Source organism: Castanea sativa, chromosome 7 (genome assembly GCF_040712315.1).
Source record: "Castanea sativa cultivar Marrone di Chiusa Pesio chromosome 7, ASM4071231v1".
Taxonomy (NCBI): Eukaryota; Viridiplantae; Streptophyta; class Magnoliopsida; order Fagales; family Fagaceae; genus Castanea; species Castanea sativa.
The window spans coordinates 40,266,061-40,289,199 of record NC_134019.1 but is presented as its reverse complement, the minus strand read 5'-3'; the positions used below and the strand labels follow the sequence as shown (position 1 = coordinate 40,289,199).

At 33.4% G+C, this 23,139-nt stretch overlaps 1 protein-coding gene across 7 annotated transcripts; it reads right to left on the bottom strand.

The window, feature by feature from the left end:
* Window positions 1-739: 739 nt before the first annotated feature.
* LOC142642858 (putative amidase At4g34880) lies at window positions 740-20,877 on the bottom strand. 7 transcript variants are annotated; one of them, XM_075817293.1, is made up of 5 exons: window positions 5,770-6,330; window positions 3,242-3,456; window positions 1,729-1,968; window positions 1,414-1,612; window positions 740-1,161 (listed from the first exon to the last, which is right to left on the bottom strand). In XM_075817293.1, the coding sequence occupies exons 1-5, from the start codon at window positions 6,328-6,330 to the stop codon at window positions 805-807; spliced, it is 1,572 nt and encodes a 523-aa protein (XP_075673408.1). In that variant the 3' UTR covers window positions 740-804. The 7 variants fall into 7 exon arrangements, 1 of the variants encoding a protein (XP_075673408.1); XR_012845752.1 differs by lacking the exons at window positions 740-1,161; window positions 1,414-1,612; window positions 1,729-1,968; window positions 5,770-6,330 and adding exons at window positions 17,539-17,621; window positions 18,351-18,418; window positions 19,599-19,712; window positions 20,198-20,877 and having other exon boundaries at window positions 3,360-3,456; XR_012845748.1 differs by lacking the exons at window positions 740-1,161; window positions 1,414-1,612; window positions 1,729-1,968; window positions 3,242-3,456; window positions 5,770-6,330 and adding exons at window positions 16,185-16,480; window positions 17,539-17,621; window positions 18,351-18,418; window positions 19,599-19,712; window positions 20,198-20,877.
* Window positions 20,878-23,139: the final 2,262 nt, after the last annotated feature.

Sequence of the window (23,139 nt, the reverse complement as noted above, 5' to 3'; positions counted from 1 at the left end):
GTATCAATTAGTTAGGCAACAAAGCTCTTTTTTTTTCTTTTTCTTTTTTCTTTTTTTGAAACATGCTACAAAGCTCTTAATTAGACCCAAGTGAGTTGAATGGTAAAAAGAGCATAAACTTTTCAGATTTTTTTTTTTTTGGGTTGTGGCAAGTTACAACAGGTCGATTGGGTTCGATGGGGGTGGGGGGTGGGGTGGGCTATGCGTAAAATAATTTGCATATGAAAGGGTGTTATTTTATGGTTAATTAAAATTATTTTCAATATGACCAGAATTTTAGGTTGGGCGTGGGCAAAACACCTAAAATTTGGGGGAAAATTTTCCTAAATTATTTTACATGAAAACAAATGAACCCATAAATATAAAATATTAATTATGTATATTTATTGAGAAGAAGCAATTTATATTTTAACGAGTAAGAATAATATATTTTAAATAAAAATATACATTATAGAAAGTTTCATAAATATTATTGGAGTGACATTTAAATTAAAAAATGTCCACTTCATACTTTCGTCTTAGGGTTCAAACTATATCAAGCCACCTTGTTAATTTGATGGAAAGCATTTAAGAGCTAATGTTATTATGTCCATAATTTTTTAGCTCACAGTCCTTCTCATTTTAATTTTGAGCATGTTTATATACTATACTCGATATATCATCTGCCATAAGAACATATATTAATGCTTTTTTTATTTTTATTGATAGATAGAAATCACCAGGACATACAAGTTTAATAGAAGTACATGATTAAGAGGTATTAATAGACGTTCTTCAATTTAAAATAGAGGTTGTTCTAAAACATCAAGGTTTAAATGAAGGTGGCTTTCTAATCTTAGTAGCCTGCTCAAAGCCATATGCAATCTCAATCAACGTTGGCTCTGAGCCCTTTAGTCCTCCAAAGGTTATGCCAAAGGGCACACCGTTATTATCATATCCTGCAGGGACATTAATACCAGGGAATCCCCCAATTGCAAGAACTGGAGCAGCATCTGGACCAGGTGTTACCAATGCATCTAACCTATACTTATGCATCAGTTTCTCAAATCCATCCCTGGAAAGATTTTTCAAGTTAAGCAATGCCGCCTTCTCATTATTGCCAATTCCATTCGTGGCTTGGGATGCTAGAAAGATGGCTTGGCCATATTCCTTGATCTTTTCCTGCATGTCCATTCAAGTCAAATTTTCAGCATAAAAATACAAGCTTTGCCCATGTCGCTTGAGTATCCAACCATGGATCAAAGAAATTAAGGGAACCTTTGGTGATCATATTTCACCCATTAGAAAATAAGTAATTGAAATATTTATTTATTATATTGTTGAAGTGACATCAATCATTCATATTCATTATCACGCAAGTTTGTAAGTTTTGTATAATAAAATTTGTTGTAATTTTAAAATTTTCCTACTTACCAGATCTGAGAACTTGTTGTCGAAGGCTATTACATCTGCCAAGGACCGCACTGGAGAAACCAACAGATCTTTTAGATATGCATTTAGGGATAGTTTGAACTCAGCCAGCAAAGCTGTTGCTTCCCCACTTAATGTGACATCCAAGATAACATCGATGTTGGCTATTTCCAAGTGGTCTATCAAAATTGCACCTTCTTGCCTTTGTAACATAAAAAATTGTGACATATTAAAGCAACGCCATTATGTTAAGCCAATTTATTACTTGATAAATTTTGTTTATTTATTTATTTTGATTAGTACATGGAACTCTTTTACCTTAGAGTTTGGAAATGATGCTCAAAAGCTTTAGAATGGAGAGATCCAGTGCCAGAAGTAAAGAAGGGATTCCTAACTATTCCCAACCTTTTCCCTTTGAGCCTGTAAGCATTTAGAAACTGTTTATAGCCACCACGTGGAATGTACTTTGATGCACTTTTTGTTGCTTTATCATTGCAGTCAAAACCTGCAATGGTATTAAGAACATGAACAGCATCTGATACTGTCCTCGTGATTGGCCTGTTCAATTAGTCACAGTGGCACTCCATTTAGACTATTTGTACATAAATAACCATGGTGAATGAAAATTGCAACAAAAAGTCTTAGGGAAACAAAAAAGTAAACCTTTTAGAGATAGATTTGATTATGTTATGACATATCATGTTGTGCAAAAGCTTTTATGTTCTGTTTGGGCCAAATTTTTAATGGCTCAAAAAAATTGGGCCTGCAATAAAAACAATAACACATCCCTTGTATTCAAATGCAATTTTTTTAAATTAGATGCGATGGACTTTACAGAGCAGATGGCCCAGCTTGGAGCCATGGAAAGAACAGAATGGCCTATATGGCCCAATTTAACCTTCATCACCTAATATGTTGATATGAGTAGCAAACTCGACATGTAAAATGTGACGAATCCAGGTCAAAAAGATAAGCCAATCAAAGTTCGACAAGTGCCGCAGGGATGAGGAAGACCAAACACGTTACCAGTTCAAATTGATTTTACTTTATTAATCTAATTAAGTTACTCGATTGATAGATTCTCAAAAAAAAAAAAAAAAAAAAAGGGCGGGGAGTTATTTGATTGATATTTGTAATAGAAAATTTTAGATGGAGCACTGTGCTCAATTGGATGCTTAGAATTGTAAGGGTAAATGTAACCCTCAATATTTTCTGTTTACCTTTTACATTGGTTACATGTTTCATAGGTGGTAAAGAGCACTGACATGTGGACACTACATGTTATGAAATATTAGTTGTATACTATCGTTACAGAAAAGACTATCCCGTGAATGTGAATACGTTGCAATGCTTCATGACACAAAGAATACATTAGAGCATTCACATCAATTTATGCAAATATTTTTTACTATTTTAGTATATAAAAATCATTTTTTTTTATTTTACATAATTACTTTAATTTTAAAAAACACTCACATTATATTTATCTTTTCTATTATCTATTTTATTAAAATATCAATTTTTCATGATTTTTTAATTGTTTCTCTATCTTCCGTATTATTCATAAATCAGATCCACTATCTACTCTCTTCTTTCATTTTCGAGAAACACAAAGAATGAATAAAATATGTATATACACAACTATAGTAATCATGTAAATTTACATGACTATTATAGCTAAAATGGAAAATGGACCATAGATGCATAACTTTACATGGATAATGTAAGTGATTTTTAAGTTAATTGGCCAAAATTTTTTGTTTAAGCCATTTTTCATGGAATGATGCAAGTGCTCTTATAATCTCACAATGGAAAGTGTAAAATCACATACCCAATAGTGTCCTGCCTAGGAGAGACTGGGATGACCCCTGCTCGGCTGGTGAGCCCAACGGTTGGCTTGATGCTTACTACTGAGTTAAAACTGGCAGGACATAGGATTGAGCCATCAGTCTCGGTCCCAAGTGCCACTGCTACCAGATTTGCCGCAGCTGATATTGCTGGCCCACTACTTGACCCACAAGGAGTTACTGATAAAACGTAAGGGTTCTGCATGCAATAGCAAAACATTAGGTCTTCGTCACATTAAGTATATAGTTTTTTTTAATAAAAGTATATATATATATATATATATATATATATTTTGTTAGTGTTTCCTATTAGCTCACTTTGTCAAATTTTTTTCTGGCCAAATTCCAGCTAATATTTAAGTTTACTTGAGTTTCAGAATCTTAACTTCGATATTTTTGTACTCTAAATTTCCCCCTTTTTTTAAGGTTAGTTTTTATAGATGCCTGTTGAAAATTAGATGCTAAAATTGAGAATTTGAGAACCATTACATTTATAGTTTGGGATTTCTATTGCCTGTTAGAGTTGTAATTGAAATGATATATATGCTTTATAAATAATTCAGGTTTGTCTCAGGAAATATTTACTTTATATTCATTTATTTCGCAAACAAGCCAATTCCATTTAAAGCTTGCTTGCAAAATGAGCTTAGTTCAAATATAATAATGTGTTAGGAAACAAGCTTGTAAGTATGATCATTTTGATTAAAATATATCTAATATTATAATTATATCAACTTGAGATTGAATTGTGTAAGTTTGTAAACAAAGTTGTAAGATATCTAACTACTCTTATTAATTTAGGGATAATATTCATGAACAGTAAATAAATACCAAAAAAAAAAAAGCCATAGTTATGAAACAGAGAGTTAGAGAGTTAAAGACAAAGAGGGTCTTACAGAATTTGACGTCTTCATGTGAACATTTCAGAAGAACATAACAGAAAGCAAATTCTAGAGATATATATAGTATAGTATAGTCAATGTTATTAGACTATGATATAATATGAAATAGTCAAATAGATACGTATGTTTTTGTATTCTATATATATATTTTTTAAATGGTTCAGAAGGTTGAGCAGTGTTTAAGCAACTTGAAACTACAAATGTTGTTAACAAAGTAAGGAACCTCACGTGTATCTCGAATCTCCAGACAACAACAGATACAACGAAAGGGGCGTGAAGACATAACTCGAGCACCGTTAACATCTAGAATCATAATTGTGTTTTCAAGACATACACAAAAGAAGTGAGAAGATTTTAAAGAAATTAACAGTGATGTGTCTCTAAAATAATCTAACTTTTGAATACACAGAATAGACTTTAAATCTTTTTAATTTACACTCATTTTTCGATATAGAATTAACTCATTGTTTTTTTCTTTTGAAAATACTAAGTATTTTAACACACACACAAGTAGTATTCTTTTGTTTGAACTTTCTAACTTTGATATTTAAAAAAATAAAAAATAAAAAAAAGTGCCGAAATTCAGTAGCTCTTCACTTTGTAGAAGCAAGTGGAATCATTCTCAAATTCACTACAATTCATTTATGGGAAAAGTTAATGGATGCTCTAATGGAATTGATTTAGGAAAAAATTTTAGAAAATTTTCATGGAAAAAAAACAACGAACTTTTTTGATAAAAATTTTTATATTTTCCATCAAAGCAATATTTAGACTTTTCTAAAATGGTCTACTAACAAATGTCCTAAGGACACCTATTAAAGTACCTTTATTCTATTGTGGTCAATATCAATAAAAGAAACAAAAAGGTGTTTAATTCTAAAGAATATTAAAAATAAAAATAAGGAGAGAAAAATTAATAGACCGGTCCTTAAAAGTTGGAAAGAAAACACAATAATCTTCCAAGTTCCAAGTGTTTTTATTGCATTGTAAGGGTGCATTCAAGGCATACTAATTGGGTCCTTATGGCTATAGTATTTAACGGTGAGAGAGTGTTAGAGGAGATGAGAGTGAGACTGTGTATATATATTACCAAGGCTCAAATTTGGAGAATTATCTATCTCTCTCTCAACAACCTTCCACATAAGACTCTCGTTAAGTGAGACATCATTAGTTACTCTTTTCACCTTTCTCTTCTCTTCTATTTTGGCATACCTAAACAATATATACATAAGGGCGAGGATTCTGCATACAATACCAAAACATTGGGGTCTTGGTCACAATTAAGTTTATTGGCTTGAATTAAAGTCGCATTAAGAGTATAGGTTTTTTTTTTAATAAAAGTATTGGCGAAAATGGCCTAACAACATGTTTAGGAAAAATATTTAGTAATCTATCACTATTTGTAAAATATATAGTAATTTACTATTATTTTGTAATTCATGAAACTTAAGTTTTATATGTAACTCGAGTTCCCAAAAATTGAATTTCTTAAAAAAGTGCGACATTTTTTAATAAAAAGGTCTACGTGGAATGAAAATTTATAATATAAATTTCAAGTTCTTTGAAGTTATATATATATATAATTTGGCAAGCGCATAAAATTTACTCACTTTGCCCTGGGCACCTCTTGCACTAAAACCACTAGGTGCTGCAAGTGACCTAAAATTAGCCCACTCGCTCAAGCTAGCCTTCCCCAGTATGATAGCCCCAGCATTTCTCAACTTGGTTACCACACCAGCATCCCTAGGCACAACTGAGCCAAGCAGTGCAAACGAGCCAGCCGTGGTATTCAGCTTATCCTTTGTTCCAATAGTATCCTTGACCAATACTGGAATACCATGCAACCCAGATAGTGACCTGGGTGCCTTAGCGTTGCGCTCGTGGTCTGCCTTATCTGCTTCATATAGAGCATCTGGGTTCACCTCTATGACTCCATGAAGGACCGGGTTGAGTTTCCGGATTTCTCCAATGTAAAACTCAACGAGTTGTCTCGAGGTGAGTTGGTTTTGCTTGAAGGCAAGCTGGAGGTCATCAATGGTCGCTTCTCTGATTGAGAAACCATAGCCCGTGATAATGTGAGACCCTGATGGTAATATGGCTAGGAGAATTAATAGAACGGATGAGATTGAGAAGTGAGAATTGATAAGACTTGAGTTGCCTTTGGTAGCCATTGTGTGTTGGCTAGTTATTTGAGCATGTATATATATTGACATTACCAGGCAATAAATAATCAAAATAAACCTGCGAGACCCATGACAGCTTATATAGTTTGAAACATGAATTAGCAATTAATTATAACACAATTGGGATGGTCTATTTGTAACCAAGTTAAGGTTTGGTCTATATTGTTAAATAGATTAGTAATGTGATGTGTTATACCATGTTATAATGAACCATAATATAAGTATATATAAGTGACTGTAGAGAGGGCCGGGAAATTCCCGACCTATTAAAAGCTGACACATCATACTATTAAGTCTACAAAGTACAGTCAATTACAAAGCGCCACGTACTACAACTAGTTTCTACCATCACCATTCAGGAACTAATAGAAATTTGTCAAGTATCATGAAATAAAAACATTAAAAAAAAGCATACAAAATATCAATCACATATCAGCACGTTTTAGCAATAACACATGCCACACATCAACAAGTGTAAGTAATGACATTTGGTGCATGTAAGCAATGACACCCAACGCGTGTAAGCAATGACATAAATGATCTAATCAATTGCTGACATGTGTCACCTTGAAAATCAAGACATTTTAGAGAATCAAACGATGTCATGTGTCTTGGAGAAAAAGTCATAAAAATCCTCCAATCAGACTATGACATATGTCATCAATTAGACTCTGTCACGTGTTGCTTATCCACCCCCAAACTCTTATAAATAAAAGTCTTCCTAAGGCATTTCCACACACCAAAGCATCTTGGAATATACACTAACACATCTTGGGACTCACACACCAACACATCTTGGAAGACATTGTAAACACAAAATTTCTCAATTGCAGAAAATCAAACAAATTGAAAAATGTTTTCCACAAATATAATGTTGTATTAATCAAGTAGTAAGTACAATTACTGTTTTGATTCTTTTACAAAAATGCTCCTCTGATTCTATCTTCTTTATGGTCTTGACTCAAACGCGAAATTTTCTTTCATTTGGCTGGAAGATGGATCAATTGATCTTCACAACGTATCTCTGGCTTTGAGCTTGTTAGAGATTTATTCTTCAAGTCCTTCAAATGTTCTTCAAGTTCTTCAAAGATTCTTGAGATAGAATTTCTCTAGAGTTTGGGCTTCTTGAAAACTTGGTGTTGAAAATGAGAGGGGATGTCCCCTATTTATATTGGTTTCAGAGGATAGGCTCCACTTTAAATTGATATGCTTGAAAATATGTAGTACATTTTTTATTGGCCCAAATTTTGCTTAGGGATAATTATCTCTACTTATCTATTTTGATAAAGATAATGATCAACAAAGATAAATAATTATCTCTATTTAATTTATTTATTTTAATAAAGATAATTATCCATCAATTTTGAATAGAAAATTTATCTTTATATATTTTTTTAATAAAAATAATTATCCATAAACTTTGAATAGGAGATTTATCTTTATCTTGTGGGCCAAGTGACACTTGGCAAATTTCAATATGCCAATATAATATCAATTTGGATAACACATGTCATCATTTGATATAACTAATTTGATGACATATTAATCTAGAATTTTTCACTAAACTTGATATGGCATTTTATAATTAGCTTAAAATTTTGCCTCCTACCGACATCTTGGGAGAGCTCTTAGAAGACTCCAAGGCATCCATGCCACAAGCAACATCAAAGAAGATTCAAAAGTATAGAAGCTTTGCTGAAATCAAGCCCTGAAGCCCCCAGGAACTTCAAGAACTTCATCTTCGAATACGAAGAACATTCGAAGAAAAATCATCCAAATCATCTTTCTAGATCTCAAAATTCACTAGAATCAAGCTCAAAAACCTCTAGAGACTCCAAGAAACCACAAATTGGTGAAGCTCAATGGCTTCAATTCTCTAAAGCTCCAAAGAACTTCCATTATAAACCTTCGAATACAAAGAACATTCAAAGAGAAATCATCCAAATCATTTTCTTAGATCTCAAAGTTTGTTGGAATTAAGCTCAAAAGCTTCTAGAAACTTCAACAAACCACAAATTGGTGAAGCTCAACGGATTCAAGCCTCCAAACCCTAAAGAACTTCCACCATAAACCATCAAATACAAAGAACATGTGAAGAACATGAACACATGAAGAACGTGAAAAACAAAGGATTTCTAACAAGTTCATAGCTAGAAATTCATTGTAATTATGTTTCAAAGACCTTCGATACATTCTTCAACCAAATTGAAGTTCATTTGGTGTTCGAATCAAAATCACATTACCACAATTCCAATCAACAAATCTTTCAAAGAAATCGAATCAGAAGATCACTCTTTTGTAATCACAGAGAATTGTACCACACATTCATCAATACCAATTCACATTTATGAAACTATTTTACTTGTTTGACTTTATTTCAAACTCGAAGCGAAAGTTTATGAAGTCTTGAGGTTGGGTAAGTATGAGAAGATCCCTTGAAGATACCTTGAAGAATGCCTTTGAAGAAACCTTGATAAAGAATGTGCTAATTGACTGATTTCAAAGCTTCAAATGAAGAAACGGAGTCCAAAATCAAAATCTACGTGAAAAAACTAGGCAAGATAGGTCATTTCAAAAAAATTTACTTTTGGTTAAAGGTCAATGCAATAAGTTAAAGTCAACGATCACGTCAAAGTCAACAACTAGCACGGTCAACGATCTACACAGTCTGGGTTGGATCACGGATCAAGTTGCAAAGGCACTGTTGTCATGTGATGATGTGTCAATGATGTGGACTAAGGCTAACGTGGCTAAACTTGCACGTTTAATGACATGACAAGATGACGTCAATCTTGAAGTCAATGAGTTTTTCAGCGCATATATGTCTTAGTCTGATGATAAAGAACTATAATCGGAAATAGACGTTATAAGTTGACACTTTCTAAAAAAAATTATTTGTCATTATGTTGTGACGATAAATATAATGTATTTATTTTTTTAACTGGTTAAAAATATTAGTACATAAATACTACCCATTAGTTACTTTGGTCTGTATGAGTAGAATTTATTTAAGATAAAGTTTGGGTACAAACTTGGTAATAATCTAAGATTAGAACTCTCTCTAATAAATTTAACATGACAACGTATTTTGAAAATCTAATAATTGAATTATATATTCTTTATGTTTTTAACACACATGTCAAATTTCATATTAATAAGATGTTATTTACTATTTGATCTATAAACTAAATTTTATGCATAATTTAATACTACAGTAACTTGAAATTTAAATATTTGATTGATGATATAGCTATTGATTTTTATCAAACATATATACAAACAAAACTTAAGGCACTGAAACAACATGAAACAAGAAAACTATAATATAAAACACTTCTGACTCAAATAACCATTTTCTTTTTAAGATTATTTAGACCAACATTTAATTTGAAATTACTATTTTTTTTTTAAAAAAAAAATTGGAGAGATTAATAAATTTTTTGAATTTAGACTTCCAAAATATATAGTAATAAATTTTTTTTTTTTAAATCAGGGGTCATGGCCCCCATTAGTTTAAAGGTCGTCCTTTCATTCCTCCCTATCATCTAGGTGAAATATCTCCTTTTCTTTGTATGGAGTTTTTAGAAATGCCACTATTTGAAAATATGGTTGATGATGATTAAATCGAACTTATTTTTTAAAATAACTAGAAATACTACATAAATACCCCTTCTCTCCACTCATCAAACTGAGGCCACATGGGGAGATACCATCCCACTGGCTTAAAACTAATCAACTTCATTTTAATTTAATTAATTTAATTCAACGTTAATTTATTACAAAAAGCGATTGAATCATATTTAGTGATTAAATTAATTAAAATAGTCCAAGCTAAATATGCTCTTATAGTTATAGTTAGAAAACAAAATATCTAATTTTTTTTATATGTCAACTTACAATTTAATTAAAAAAAACTGGCCATTCAAATTGAGGCCACAACATTTCCCATACGCTTAAGGCATGGGGAGATACCATCCCACTGGCTTAAAACTAATAAACTTTATTTTAATTTAATTAAACATTAAGTTATTACAAAAAGCAATTGAATTGTAGCTAGTGATTAAATTAATTAAAATAATACAGACTAAATATGCCCTTATAATTAATGTCAAGAAATAAAATATTTAATTTATTATATATCAATTTATGATTCAATTAAACAAATTTTCTCTCCACTCAAAACAAGGCCACAACACTCCGCATGCACTTAAGGCACGGGGAGATACCATCCCATTGGTTTAAAACTAATCAAATTTATTTTAATTTAATTAAACATTAATTTATTACAAAAAGCAATTGAATCATATTTAGTGATTAAATTAGTCTATATATTTAACAATAAGTGAAGCTAAGAAAAATTCAAATTACAATTCTAAATTAAAGTTTCAATTTTACGTCATGTGTCCTAAATTATTTATTTTTAAAAAGTTTTATTTCTTAATTTTAGAATTAAATGTGGGACCACATCATATATATTCATCCAAGTGAGTTATTAAGTACAAAAACCAAAGAGTCTAGTTTAAATGAATCTTATAAAAAGTGTTTCACAATAATCTTTTTTTTTTAAATATGGACAATTTACATTTTATACCTAATAATATCCTTACAAATTTTTTTAAAGAGTTAACAAAATATAAAAATGACTATTAATAGTATTTAAATTATATATAGGAATTATAGTATACATCTTATTATATATTTTTAACTGTTTCCATGCATATATATATATATGAGGTTACAAGCTAATTTATATAAATTATATGTGAAATCAGTGGTTCGGCCATTGATCCAACCCTAATTGAAAAAAAAGTCGGGTCTTTTCCAATTCTTTTTTCAACCTGATATTAAAAACAGGGATGAAGAAAAAAAAAATCTACTAGCATGCATTGTGTCAATACTTGTCAATTCTTAAAATAAATTACCCTAACTTAATGGTGCCTTTTTTTGGCTAGATCCAATATGCCTTGTTGAAAGTCCAAAAACTTTGAACATGACCTTGAAAATGAACTGGGGGTTGTTGGAAGCTAACACTTTTCAAGTTTTGTCGTAGCAATGTGAGCCTCATTATTTATAAACCAATTTCCAAACAATATAGCCTTAAAGTGAATTAGCGTTAATACTGGAAACCAAAATAATTTGGTGACTGAAAATTTTTTATACATTAGTCATTGAGGCATTAAATCTCAAATAGACTTTGATATTTCTTTAGTTGTGCTCAAGCATATTATCAGTTGGTGGACTAAATATGTACACACTCAAAAATTTATAGCGTGTTTTTGTGTTAAAATTACATTCCCTCCCCTTTTTGTATATTTATTTCTATTAAAAAAAAAATTGTAAGTAAAGACCACGTTGGGGCTGCCCCCCCTAACCTTAATGAAATGATAGATTATAAATAAATTGTAAGTAAATTCAATTTCTGGCCCCCCTAGAATTTGAGGAAAAAATGATACAAAGAAAAAAAAATCTAGCCCATTCCTTTGCTCAGTAGATCCTCCATTTTTGGTAAAACAAGACAGCCCCTCAAATCCAAACACCAAAAATACTATAACAAATCCCCAAACCATAAATTTATTAGTTATTTACTTGGAAAAAAAACCTGGATAAAATGAAAAAAATCCCTTCTCCACCCTTCAGCGACTCAACAATCTGCTTTGGTTGTTGTCGTCCGCTCTGCTCCAACCTCTAGTTAAAATAATCCAAGCTAAATATGCCCTTATATTTATTGTTAGAAAATAAAATATCTAATTTTTTATATATTAATTGAAAATTCAATTAAACAATTTTTTCCTTCGCTCAAACCAAGGCCAGAACACTCCCCATGCACTTGAGGCATGGGGAGATACCATCCCGCTGGCTTAAAACTAGTCAACTTTATTTAATTTAATTAAACATTAATTAATTACAAAAAGCAATTGAATAATATCAAGTAATTAAATTAACTAAAATAATCCAAGCTAAGTATGCCCTTATAGTTATTGTTAGGAAATAAAATTAATATCTATTTTGTTATTTATCAATTTACAATTCAATTAAATAATTTTTCCCTCTGCTCAAACCGAGGCCACAACACTCCCCACGCACTTAAGGCATAGGGAGATACCATCCCACTGGCTTAAAATTAATCAACTTTATGTTGATTCAATTAAACATTAATTTTTTACAAAAAGTAATTGAATCATATTTAGTGATTAAATTAATTAATATAATCCAAGCTAAATATGCCCTAAATATCTAATTTTTTATATGTCAACTTACGATTCAATTAAACAATTTTTTTTTCTTTAATCTTAATAATTTAACTGTTATAAATAATAAAAATACTATTTACATTTAATTATAAGATATTACATAATGAGAATTTTTCAAAATGAAAAATTATCAATAAAATTTAGAACAATTTATTTAAGTATATACAAATATATACATTTTAATAACTAAAAAATCAAAAGTATATCAAATAATTAAAAAATTATGCTTCTTGTATGCCAAGTGTTTGGTAAATTACTTTCATAAGTTATGAGGTTATATTACTTCATTTTTGGTTATGATAACTGTTATATTTATGAGTTGCATTCCTAGTTGTTAATATGTGCTAGCTAACTATCTTATAGTGCGGATTCTTTTTTTGTAAAACACTTAAACTACTATAATTGGAGGTATATTTATTTTCTTCTGCAACTCTAAATTTATTCTTAAATTTGATATTAGACTCATCCTTCATGTGATGTTATTAATAGAATGTTTACTTTACTATAGTGTTGACTAATTTTGTTATTAGAATATGTACTTTACTATGGTGTTGACTAATTGGTTGTCGGTAGATAGCAATGCATTGACTTAGAGGACATAAGTAAAATATTTTAGACAAATTTAGCTACAAAATTGATTGTAGCTTAATGCTACAACCTTACTCAATAAAATAAACATTTCTGCATATTTTTTACTCTCTTAATACACATGTCAAATTTTGTGTTAATTAATTGTTATTTACTACATGATCTATAAGATTATATTTTATGTATAATTTTAAACTACAAAAACTTGCAATTTAAAAAATTTATTGATGACATAGCTATTGATCTTTAATTTTCTAGAAATTTTGTAAGCATGAAAAATATAAGAAGAAGATATAATCTAATGGTGGGTTTGTCGAAATTCATGTCCAATAAAAAGATATTGAGTAAGACTATATTCTTAAGCTACAACCAATTTTGAAGCAGAATTGTCCAAAATATTTAATGTTTTGAAAGTGTATTTAATGTATTCAATTGGAAATGGATTAGTCTTATCGTATTATTTAGTAATATTGTTGTTAAATGAACTTATAACATTGTCTTTATTATATTTAGGATTGTGATAATGCAGGTGACCATTCTCCTACTGCGCAAATTCAATCATCAGGGGAATCTTATTAGGAAATATGCCGCTTGTGATTTTTATTGGTTTGAGGACTAATTAATTTATCTTGTTGCACTAAATGTATTAAATGGCTTGCAATTTTTTTTTTTTTATAGAAATAGCATTGTAATTTTATTCAAACATAAACTGAATCAGCTTGAATTACAGAAAAAAGATACAAAGGAACATCCTCCATCCACACCGAATACTCGCTAACATGTCTTGCATGTCTAGCAATGTTATGGGCTGCACTATTCTTTTGTCTCAATACATGACTGAATTTAATATACGTAAAATCCTTAGCAAGCTCCTTTGCTTCATCAACCAAGTGTCCATATTCTGTCAAAGACGAGTTCTCACCTGCTAGAGCATCTATGGTAATCTTGGAATCTCCTTCTAGCACGATAGAGGGCAAACCAAGATCATTTCCAAAACGGAGAGTTTTAGTTGCAACTATGACCTCCACTACTATCACCTAAAAAGGCAATGAGAACGTTTCAGCCATAGACACAACCACTCGCTCATTCATGTCTATGAATCCACATTCATCAACTACATCCCTAAATAGCTACATCTAAGCATGACCCCAATTACTGCCACCTTTCTTCTCCGCTTCTCTCGAAATCTCATTAAAATCACCATGGAAGCCTGTAAACCTCCAAGCACCTTCGCTGCCTTTCCCAATAATACAATTGATATGATTTTTTAAGGATGATTCTACTTTTAGATTCATTGTTTCCTTCCAAATAACACCATTCCACCTCCTCGATGAATCAGGGGTACAAAGAACATATGATCAAAATGTGTTAGGACATATGTGTTTCATTTGTTTAAAACATATTTCATTCTTTTATGTAATTGGCTAATCCTTTGACAAAACGCACTTTACTTGTAATTGGGTAGATTTAGGATGATTTTAATGCTTCAAGAAACTGTGTTTCAAGATCAAGTGTTGAAGTCATCAAGTTTGTCCAAGAAATAAGCTGAAAAGTGCACATTCATTAAAGCTCGATAGCTAGCTCGACAGCTAGCATGTGTCGAGGTTTAAAGAGCTGTTCCAGCCCCGTGGCTCGACAGCATCTCGATACCTCTATCTGTCGAGGTTTAAGAAAAACAAATTCTGAGTTTTGTTTTTATTCCAATTCGTGGATTTGTCTTTGGACCTTCTTTTCTTCTAACCCTAGACATAAAAAAGGATTATTTTAAGGGCCGTCAAAGTGTTCTCAAGTTGCACAAGCATTGAGAAATCCTTATTCATGCAAATTGTGACTTGAGATGAAGTTCTTGCCTAGTTCATCTCTCTTGTGAAGAAGTTATTGTGTCTTTGCACCATAGGGTTTTGTAACCAAGCATCTTCTTGATCTTCATCGTGTGGATGAATTGAAGAACTTTGCAGCCAACAATCTTCTCTAGTTGGTGATTGAAGTCGCGTACTAGGATCCGCACAATTGGTTAGTCACGTAGTGGGAGCTGTGCATTGAAAGGAAAAATCGTCACTACAGAACAAGTCCAATTGGGTATTGGGGTAAGGGTTCAACTGTAGGTTGGTAAGGTACTAAGATTCCTTTACTTGTAACTGCTTGTTGTGATAATAGTGAGAATTTCGGGAGTGGTGACCTTAAATTCACCCGATGGGGTTTTTGCCGTGTAGGTTTTTCCCATTCGTAAACAAATCACCGTGTCATTTAATTTCCGCTGCATACTTAGTTTAATTGATGATTTGTTTGTGCTACCATGCTTTGCATGTTAAATTGGTTAATTAATTGAACTTGGCTAATTAATTAATTAATTCATCACAATGGGTTAATACTTTTTTGGCCTATCAAAATGTAATCTTCGTTTTATTTTTTTAGCCTTACTTCATCTGTCCATGTCTCGACAATGAACACGATGGAGGGATCTTTAGCCTGGGTTAAATCACCAAGCTTCTTCTCTGTCACTAGGTTCCCAAGCCCATGACAATTCCATACTACACTACAAAAAAAAGGTTCTTAGGCCGCGTTTTTAAAACGTGGCTATAGGACAATTTGGTCTATAGCCACGTTTTTTTAGGCCACATTTTTACCCCTGGCCTAAAATACGTAACTATAGGCTTGAGGGGATCTATGGCCACATTTTTTCAAACGCGGCTATAAGCCAAGACAATGGCCGCATTTTAATAACCGTGGCTATAGGCCAGGACCAATGGCCACGTTTCAATAAATGTGGCTATAGGACATACTCTAGCCGCGTTCAAAACGCGGCCATAGTTGTGAGCTAAAGCCACGTTTTAAAAATGCGGCTTCAGCCCATCACTATGGTCGCCTTTTTAAAACGCGACTTTAGCCCACAACTATAGCCACGTTTTAAACGCAGATATAACCCCTGAATACTTTTTTCAATTTTTCTATAGCCCCAAAATGATCCAAGGGAAACAATGAATATGTACAACTGAAATAACACTAGCTAACTTTCCTTTAAAGGAAATTATCTTCCAACATCTTGTTTTAAGCCTTGAGCATATTTTAATAATGAAACAAAAAGAAAAACCCTTAATTCCAAATCAAAAAAATCTCCATCACAATTCACAAAACAAATCATAGAAGTAGGAGAGTTATACCAATTCCTTAAACAATGGCTCTAGTGTCCCAATTTTGTGACCAATAGGTAGGATCTCCCAAGGTCGGCTTACCCTATCAATATCTCCTTTTTCAAGCAAAATTGGAGTATTAGGAGGCAAATTAAGCTGCTTAAGTACCTTCAACACAACCAACAATACAAATATTATCGGCATGTGCAACCATATTAGCTAACTCACCTTAAATCACAGCTTTGTCATACATATTATTAAATCACCATCATAAACTTTAGAAAAACTCATTTCTTTTCTAAAAACCGTCATATAACCTATCACGTTACCTCTTTAAAGATGCATATGGTATTCATTCAAAAGAATATCTATCTCATCAGTTTTACACATCAAAATACAAAGGGAAAATCAAAATATGATTCTATTAATCAATTTTACACAGAGAACGACAAAGGGAAATCTATATATATATATATATATATATATATATATATATATATATATATATATATATATATATCAAAATAGTAGGGAATTCCCACTGCAGTAAAGACGTAGTAGTTGTAGCAATTATATACCCAATGATGAAAAGAGAAATTACATCAATAAAATGCCGTGGGTTAAAACCAAAAGGTAAGAAGCATGCATTCTTTTGTGATTGCTTTAAGATGAAGTTAGGAGCATTAAGTCTAAGGCAGGAACCTTTTTAAGGCTTGTTTTCACATAAATGCCAAAAGAAAGAAAAAAATGTATTCAACACAAATGCAGCACCTATAGTCATAAGTAGTCCCCAATAAAAATCCATGATCCCATCATTCCTGAGGCAGTATGGCACAAAGAACGTAATATAGACACATCTTTATTGACTTTGAGCTAGTTTATGAAATGAAGTGTTTTATTTTGGATCATGAATTATGCCAAATTAGCTTGGATATTTTGCATCTTGAGCTGAAGTAGGCCCAACTAATGTAGGAATAACCCATCAACACAATGTAGGTATAACTAGCTTAGTCTCTCCTAGAAAAATTCATGGCTCCACCGCTACTTTTGAACTCCGGACTTTTGAAATCTACTCTAATTATGACTACATAGTTGGCTTCTATAAAGGCTTGATTTGTAGCACTATTTTATGTGCCCAATTTTGATAAGAGAATATATTTGTGGAATATAAAGTTTATGATAGCTACTAGTACGGAAGGAGGAGGAAAGGAAAAAAAAAAAAAAACCTTTTTCAATGCAGCTTCAAGTTAACCTTTTTGCTTCTCAAGTTCTCCTATCTCTACCACCAATTCGTAGAAAATGCCATAATCTTTTGTTTAAAACCATAATGAAATGGATCACAAACAAACAAAAGCTATTGTCAAAAAAACAGTCCACTGCATATCATATAAGGTAGAAACTTTTCATAGGTATCAGATAAGGTAGAATCTTTTCATATAAAATGAATTGAAATGGACTGAAAATGACCAAATAGACCAAGCTAGACTGGATGGACCGAAGTGAAACTAATAGACCAAAATGGACCAAAAGTGCCTAATAGACCAAAGTGGACTGAATAGGCCAAAATGGACCAAATATTCTAAATTGGACCAAAGTGGCTGAATTGGTCTGAATAGACAAAATGAACCCAATGGACCGAATTGAGTCACCAATGCAGTTAATAGAAAATTCTAATGTAGAGCCATATCTTGTCACTTGCCATTGCAACCAGAAGAGCCAATGGTGCCTCTCTAATGGTGCAACCAGAAGCACAAGACAACGGCAAAGTCAAAATAAATATATAACAAGAATTAGAGTAAAAAACAACGTCCACAAGACAATACCAACATGCAAAATAGTGAAACACTATATGGTTACTATAAGTAAGACTTACAGGTTAAATATTCAACTGAATTCATTCAGAATAGTGAAATGAGTAACAAAGCGAGACTCCTAACTGTTAGATGATAATGGGGGGTTAAGCTAGACTCCTAACTCTTAACGCAGTACATCAACTTTACCAAACACAAAAAGAAGTTTTGAAGAATCACAAACTTACCTATACACCTCTCTTGTGTGCTCCATGTCTTTGGGCCGTCAAGCTCTTCGTACATGGCAAAACTAATCCTATAAAACAAAAGGCCAAAGGCAAACAATCAGCAACAAAGTTTAACAATACGAAATCCAATTAAGTGAATTTCAATCCAAATTCTCAAACAGCAAAATGGACAATAAGTAAATATATCTCTACCAATACGATTTCTCTCTAGGAAACCTCTCTAATTCTCTCCTTAAATCATAAAAAATAAAAAATAAAATAAAATAAAAGCATAAATTCCTACATCTACAAAAAGAAGAAGCATAAAGATAATAGTGGTTTGTTATCAAAGAGTTTGTGTTTGATTTAAATTGGGAAACCAAGCAGCATAATCCCCTAAAAAAAGAAGAGTAAACTCCTACCCCAAAAAAAAAAAGCGTAAATTCTTATTACCTGACTGCCATTGAAGTTTAATGCCAACATTGACTCAGCCAAAGAAAAAAAAAAAAATATATATATATATATATATATATATGTATGTATATAAAATAAAGTAAAAATAAATCTCACTAAAAAAATAACAAAAAAATAAATAAATGATACATGGCATATTTACTTCATTGCTTCAATTAAATTTCACCAAGAGACTTCTAATATTAATGAGAAACTTAAAAACAAAAATCAGGTAGCACAACAATCAGCTCCCTTCAGTTGGTTAGCTGGCTCCATGAGGTTGATAGCAGCCCCTATTTGAAATTCATTGAGAATTTTCTCAAGCACCTGGCGTACATTCCTTTTAAACCCAAAACAGAGCCACCCATTAAAAGAGCAAGCCACAACCATTACAAACAACCAAAGAAAATCATACAAAATCACAAAATGCAACAAGACTATCCCATATTTTGGTTCTCAACGCAACAAGACTATCAACACTGTTCTGCCATGCATCACAAGCTACCCATTGACTTCCAACCACCCAATAAGCTATCTATCCACTCCTGCCACCACCAGCACTGCCAAAATCTGATTTGGACAACAAATCATTTATTTGTTGGGAAAAATAAGAGAGCATTTGAAACCATGATTTCAATTTCCTACCATCAAATGCAGGCATTTGAAAGCAGTCACCTACTATTATCAAGCACATTAATGAAGCTAACGTATTGAAGTAAATAGAGAGGATTATCTAGATGAAGGAGACAAAAGAAAATATGTAAAAAATCATGTGATTTAAATATATATATAAATAAAATAAAATAGCATACCTACCTTTTCTACATATTCAACTACGGTAGGGTTAATCACCTCCTTGATTACTTGCATGGGTAGAGCATGTGGAGGCCCCTCCATAAAAACCACAAGTGCATGGAGTGCTGCTCTAAACTAGTCAACCACAACAAAGGATAGTTAAATAGTCATTAAATGATTGGAAGCCACTTCTGTTGACTACTATAACTCTTCATGGATGACCATATGCAGTTAGAAAACAAAAAAACAAAATAAATGAGCTTCTCTCCATGATAAAACATACACCTTTTGCAAGACCTCAGAACTCAGACTCAGTGAACCATTAAATCAAACCCCAAAAGACTCATACAATATATGAACGGATATATATATATATATATATGACCCAAATTATTTAAACAAATCTATGGTACTTATGAAGCACTTGAAAATAAGCCCATTTTAAACAGAGACATTGAAGAACTCCAATCAATGATATAATAACTCATAAATCACATGAATTAATTCAAAGTGGCCAAACCAAACATAAAACCTCGATCACGTTACAACAATATGATTCCTTAAATCTCAAATAATTGGAGTAGTAAAAAAAAAATGTAAGAATCAAATAGTATACATACCAAGGTTATTGTCGAGGGTTTTGGTGAACTGGTTGAGAGTTGGGGGGACCTTGAGCCTCTACTTAAGGATCCTCTTCTTCCTCTGAAGCTGAACAGTCTTAGGCCATTTGATGAATCGGGTCAGATCTCTCTCCGGTGGCAAAGCCCCATCGATCTCAACATCTCATCCAGATCAACAACCTTCTTCAATAACCACCACCGCTCTGCCTTGCCGCCACGCGTCAATATATACGGCGTCTCCTCTCCGTCGTCTCCTTTGGTGCGATTCTCCATCAACCACGACTGCTCGATCTCTCCCAACAAATCCATCTCCGTCTCCCCACGCGGTGGCACGTCCGGCACTGTTAGCAACCCTCACCACCACCACTAGATCGTGAAGTGCACCGCTCCTCAGAAATGAACCTGTATGTGATCTCCTACCACTAACCCCGAAATTTCCATATATACCCCTCTACCTGGATATATAAAAATCATATATAATCTCTCTTATCAAAGCTAGAGGGTTGAGATCAGAGATGGAGGATGACGGTTGAGAGATGGAGGCTTGGAGGGTGAGGGTTGAGATCGGGCTTGAGAGATAGAGGCTGATGTGCGATTGATGAGGCTAGGGTTGAATTTAGACAAAGAAAGGTTTGAAAGGCTTAGATCAGTGCCTTAGGGGTTTTTTTCTTTCCAATTTATAGTAGGGGTCGTAGCCTCATTTTTTCAAACACAGCTTCAGGGACTTTAGGCCGCGTCTACAAAAACGCAACTTCAGGGGTGACTATGGCCACCTGTTTAATAAACACTGCTTTAGGACAGACCTATAGCCGTGTTCTATAAATGTGACCTCAGCCCATTCTAGAAAAACATAGCTAGAGAACCAACAAACGCAAATACAAACCTGGTCTTGGGCTGCGTTTGACACACGCAGCCACAAATATGGTGCTATGGGTACGTTTCAGGGAAACGCTACTCAACTAGGGTCTTAGGCCGCATTTTTGCAAACACGGCTAAAAAAACGTGGCTTAAGATCCACGTGTTGTGTAGTGCTATGAGACTTATGGTTTCTAGCGGGGCTGCACAGCAGCCACCACCATTAAATCCGATGAAACTTCGTCATCCAACACTTGCATTCATTTACAGGGAAAGTCTGAGGTGGACACCATGCACATGCTCACTTTTCTCTTTTTTTCCAAGTCAAGAGTGTCTACGGCTCTGCATAATTCTCTTCCATGACCTAATTTTTGTTGGTTGCACATTAATCTCATCCGTTAATATGTTTTGCTCATCACATGAATTGGTGATCACGTGATTAGTTTGATGGGAGGCAACTAGGGTTAAAACCAATGATATGTTGTCATTCTCCAAACCTAACAAATTGGTGGTAATTGCATTCAAGGTGGGGTCTTTAATGTTGTTCGCCACATTCAATTCTCCATTCAGACTCCTATCCGTTGCCTTTGCTAAGTTGGGGTAGTTAACTTCCTCATCAAATTCAGCAAATTGAGAAAGGCAACCTAAGTCAATGCTCTTTCTGTTAGCCTTAATAGCTTCCTGATTTTTCAACAAAGAATGATTGTCCCTCATAATCTCCACCGAATCAATTTCGACCCACAAAATCTATTGTGCATTTAATTTCGTAACTGCCTCTTCTATCTGCCTGTCATTCTGCCTTTCCTCTTCCATGATTGGTTCGGCTTCCACCAGAGACATGGTGACTAAATTTTGGTGAGCCACATTCTGATCACCACCTTCACCTGTACTCTGTCTTTTCCCTTCCTCCTTTCTCTTTTAGTACCTTGGGACATAAATGACATTCTTTCCTGCCGAAGTGTAAGGTGGCACTCTCAATGATATGTTGTCATTCTCCAAACCTAACAAATTGGTGGTAATTGCATTCAAGGTGGGGTCTTTAATGCTGTTCCCCACATTCAATTCTCCATTCAGACTCCTATCCATTGCCTTTGCTGAGCTAGGGTAGTTAACTTCCTCATCAAATTCAGCAAATTGAGAAAGGCAACCCAAGTCAATGCCCTTTCCGTTAGCCTTAATAGCTTCCTGATTTTTCGACAAAGAATGATTGTCCCTCATAATCTCCACCGAATCAATTTCAACCCCCAAAATCTGTCGTGCATTTAATTCCGTAACTGCCTTTTCTGTCTGCCTGTCATTTCGCCTTTCCTCTTCCATGATTGGTTCGGCTTCCACCAGAGACATGGTGACTAAATTTTGGTGAGCCACGTTCTAATCACCGCCTTCACCCCTACTCTGTGGCTTTTCCCTTCCTCCTTTCTTCTTATACTGCCCTGGGACATAAATGACATCCTTTCTCGCCGAAGTGTAAGGTGGCACTCTCAATGAAGGTCCAAACTGCTGCTTGTCCAAGGTTCGCGTGCCATTGCTTTGGACCCATAGATCGCAATCCCTATCATTGTGAGTTAGACAACCACACCAATAACACAAGCTAGATAGTCGTTCATATTTGAACTTGACCCATCGTTTCTCACCACTAGGTAGAGTAATGACCCTACCTTTGCACAAAGGAAGGGTAATATCAATTGCCACCCTCACACGAAAAAAGGTACCTCCATCCTCGTCCACCGCTCCATTGGATTTTTGAATGTCTCCCACAGTATCACACAAACTCTCTGTCACTTTCCTTGTCTGGAAGCTAGTAGGAATGTCATCGACTTGCACCCAAAACGAAACCTTTTTAAACTCAAGCTCTTGCACTGGGGTATCTCCTGTATACCTTTGCATAATGATCAAATGCTTATCAAAACTCCAAGGTTGGCTTTTTAGAATCTTATCCACATCCGAGAAATTATCAAACACGAACAACACGATATTGTTGCCTTAGTTCCTGATTCTAAATTCATTAGTTATCCTTTATAGTTTCCTGAAAGTTTGAGCTACCACCTCCATTCAGAGAAAGCGTGTAGTAAAGAATTTTGCATCGA

Excerpts from the sequence above, each read along its gene's own strand:
- LOC142642858 (XM_075817293.1), bottom strand. The coding sequence starts at position 6,330 with ATGGCTACCAAAGGCAACTCAAGTCTTATCAATTCTCACTTCTCAATC. Across the intron at positions 3,457-5,769 it reads CAAGAGGTGCCCAGGGCAAA|AACCCTTACGTTTTATCAGT; the intron begins GTGAGTAAATTT and ends TATTGCATGCAG. Across the intron at positions 1,613-1,728 it reads CATCATTTCCAAACTCTAAG|GCAAGAAGGTGCAATTTTGA; the intron begins GTAAAAGAGTTC and ends TATGTTACAAAG.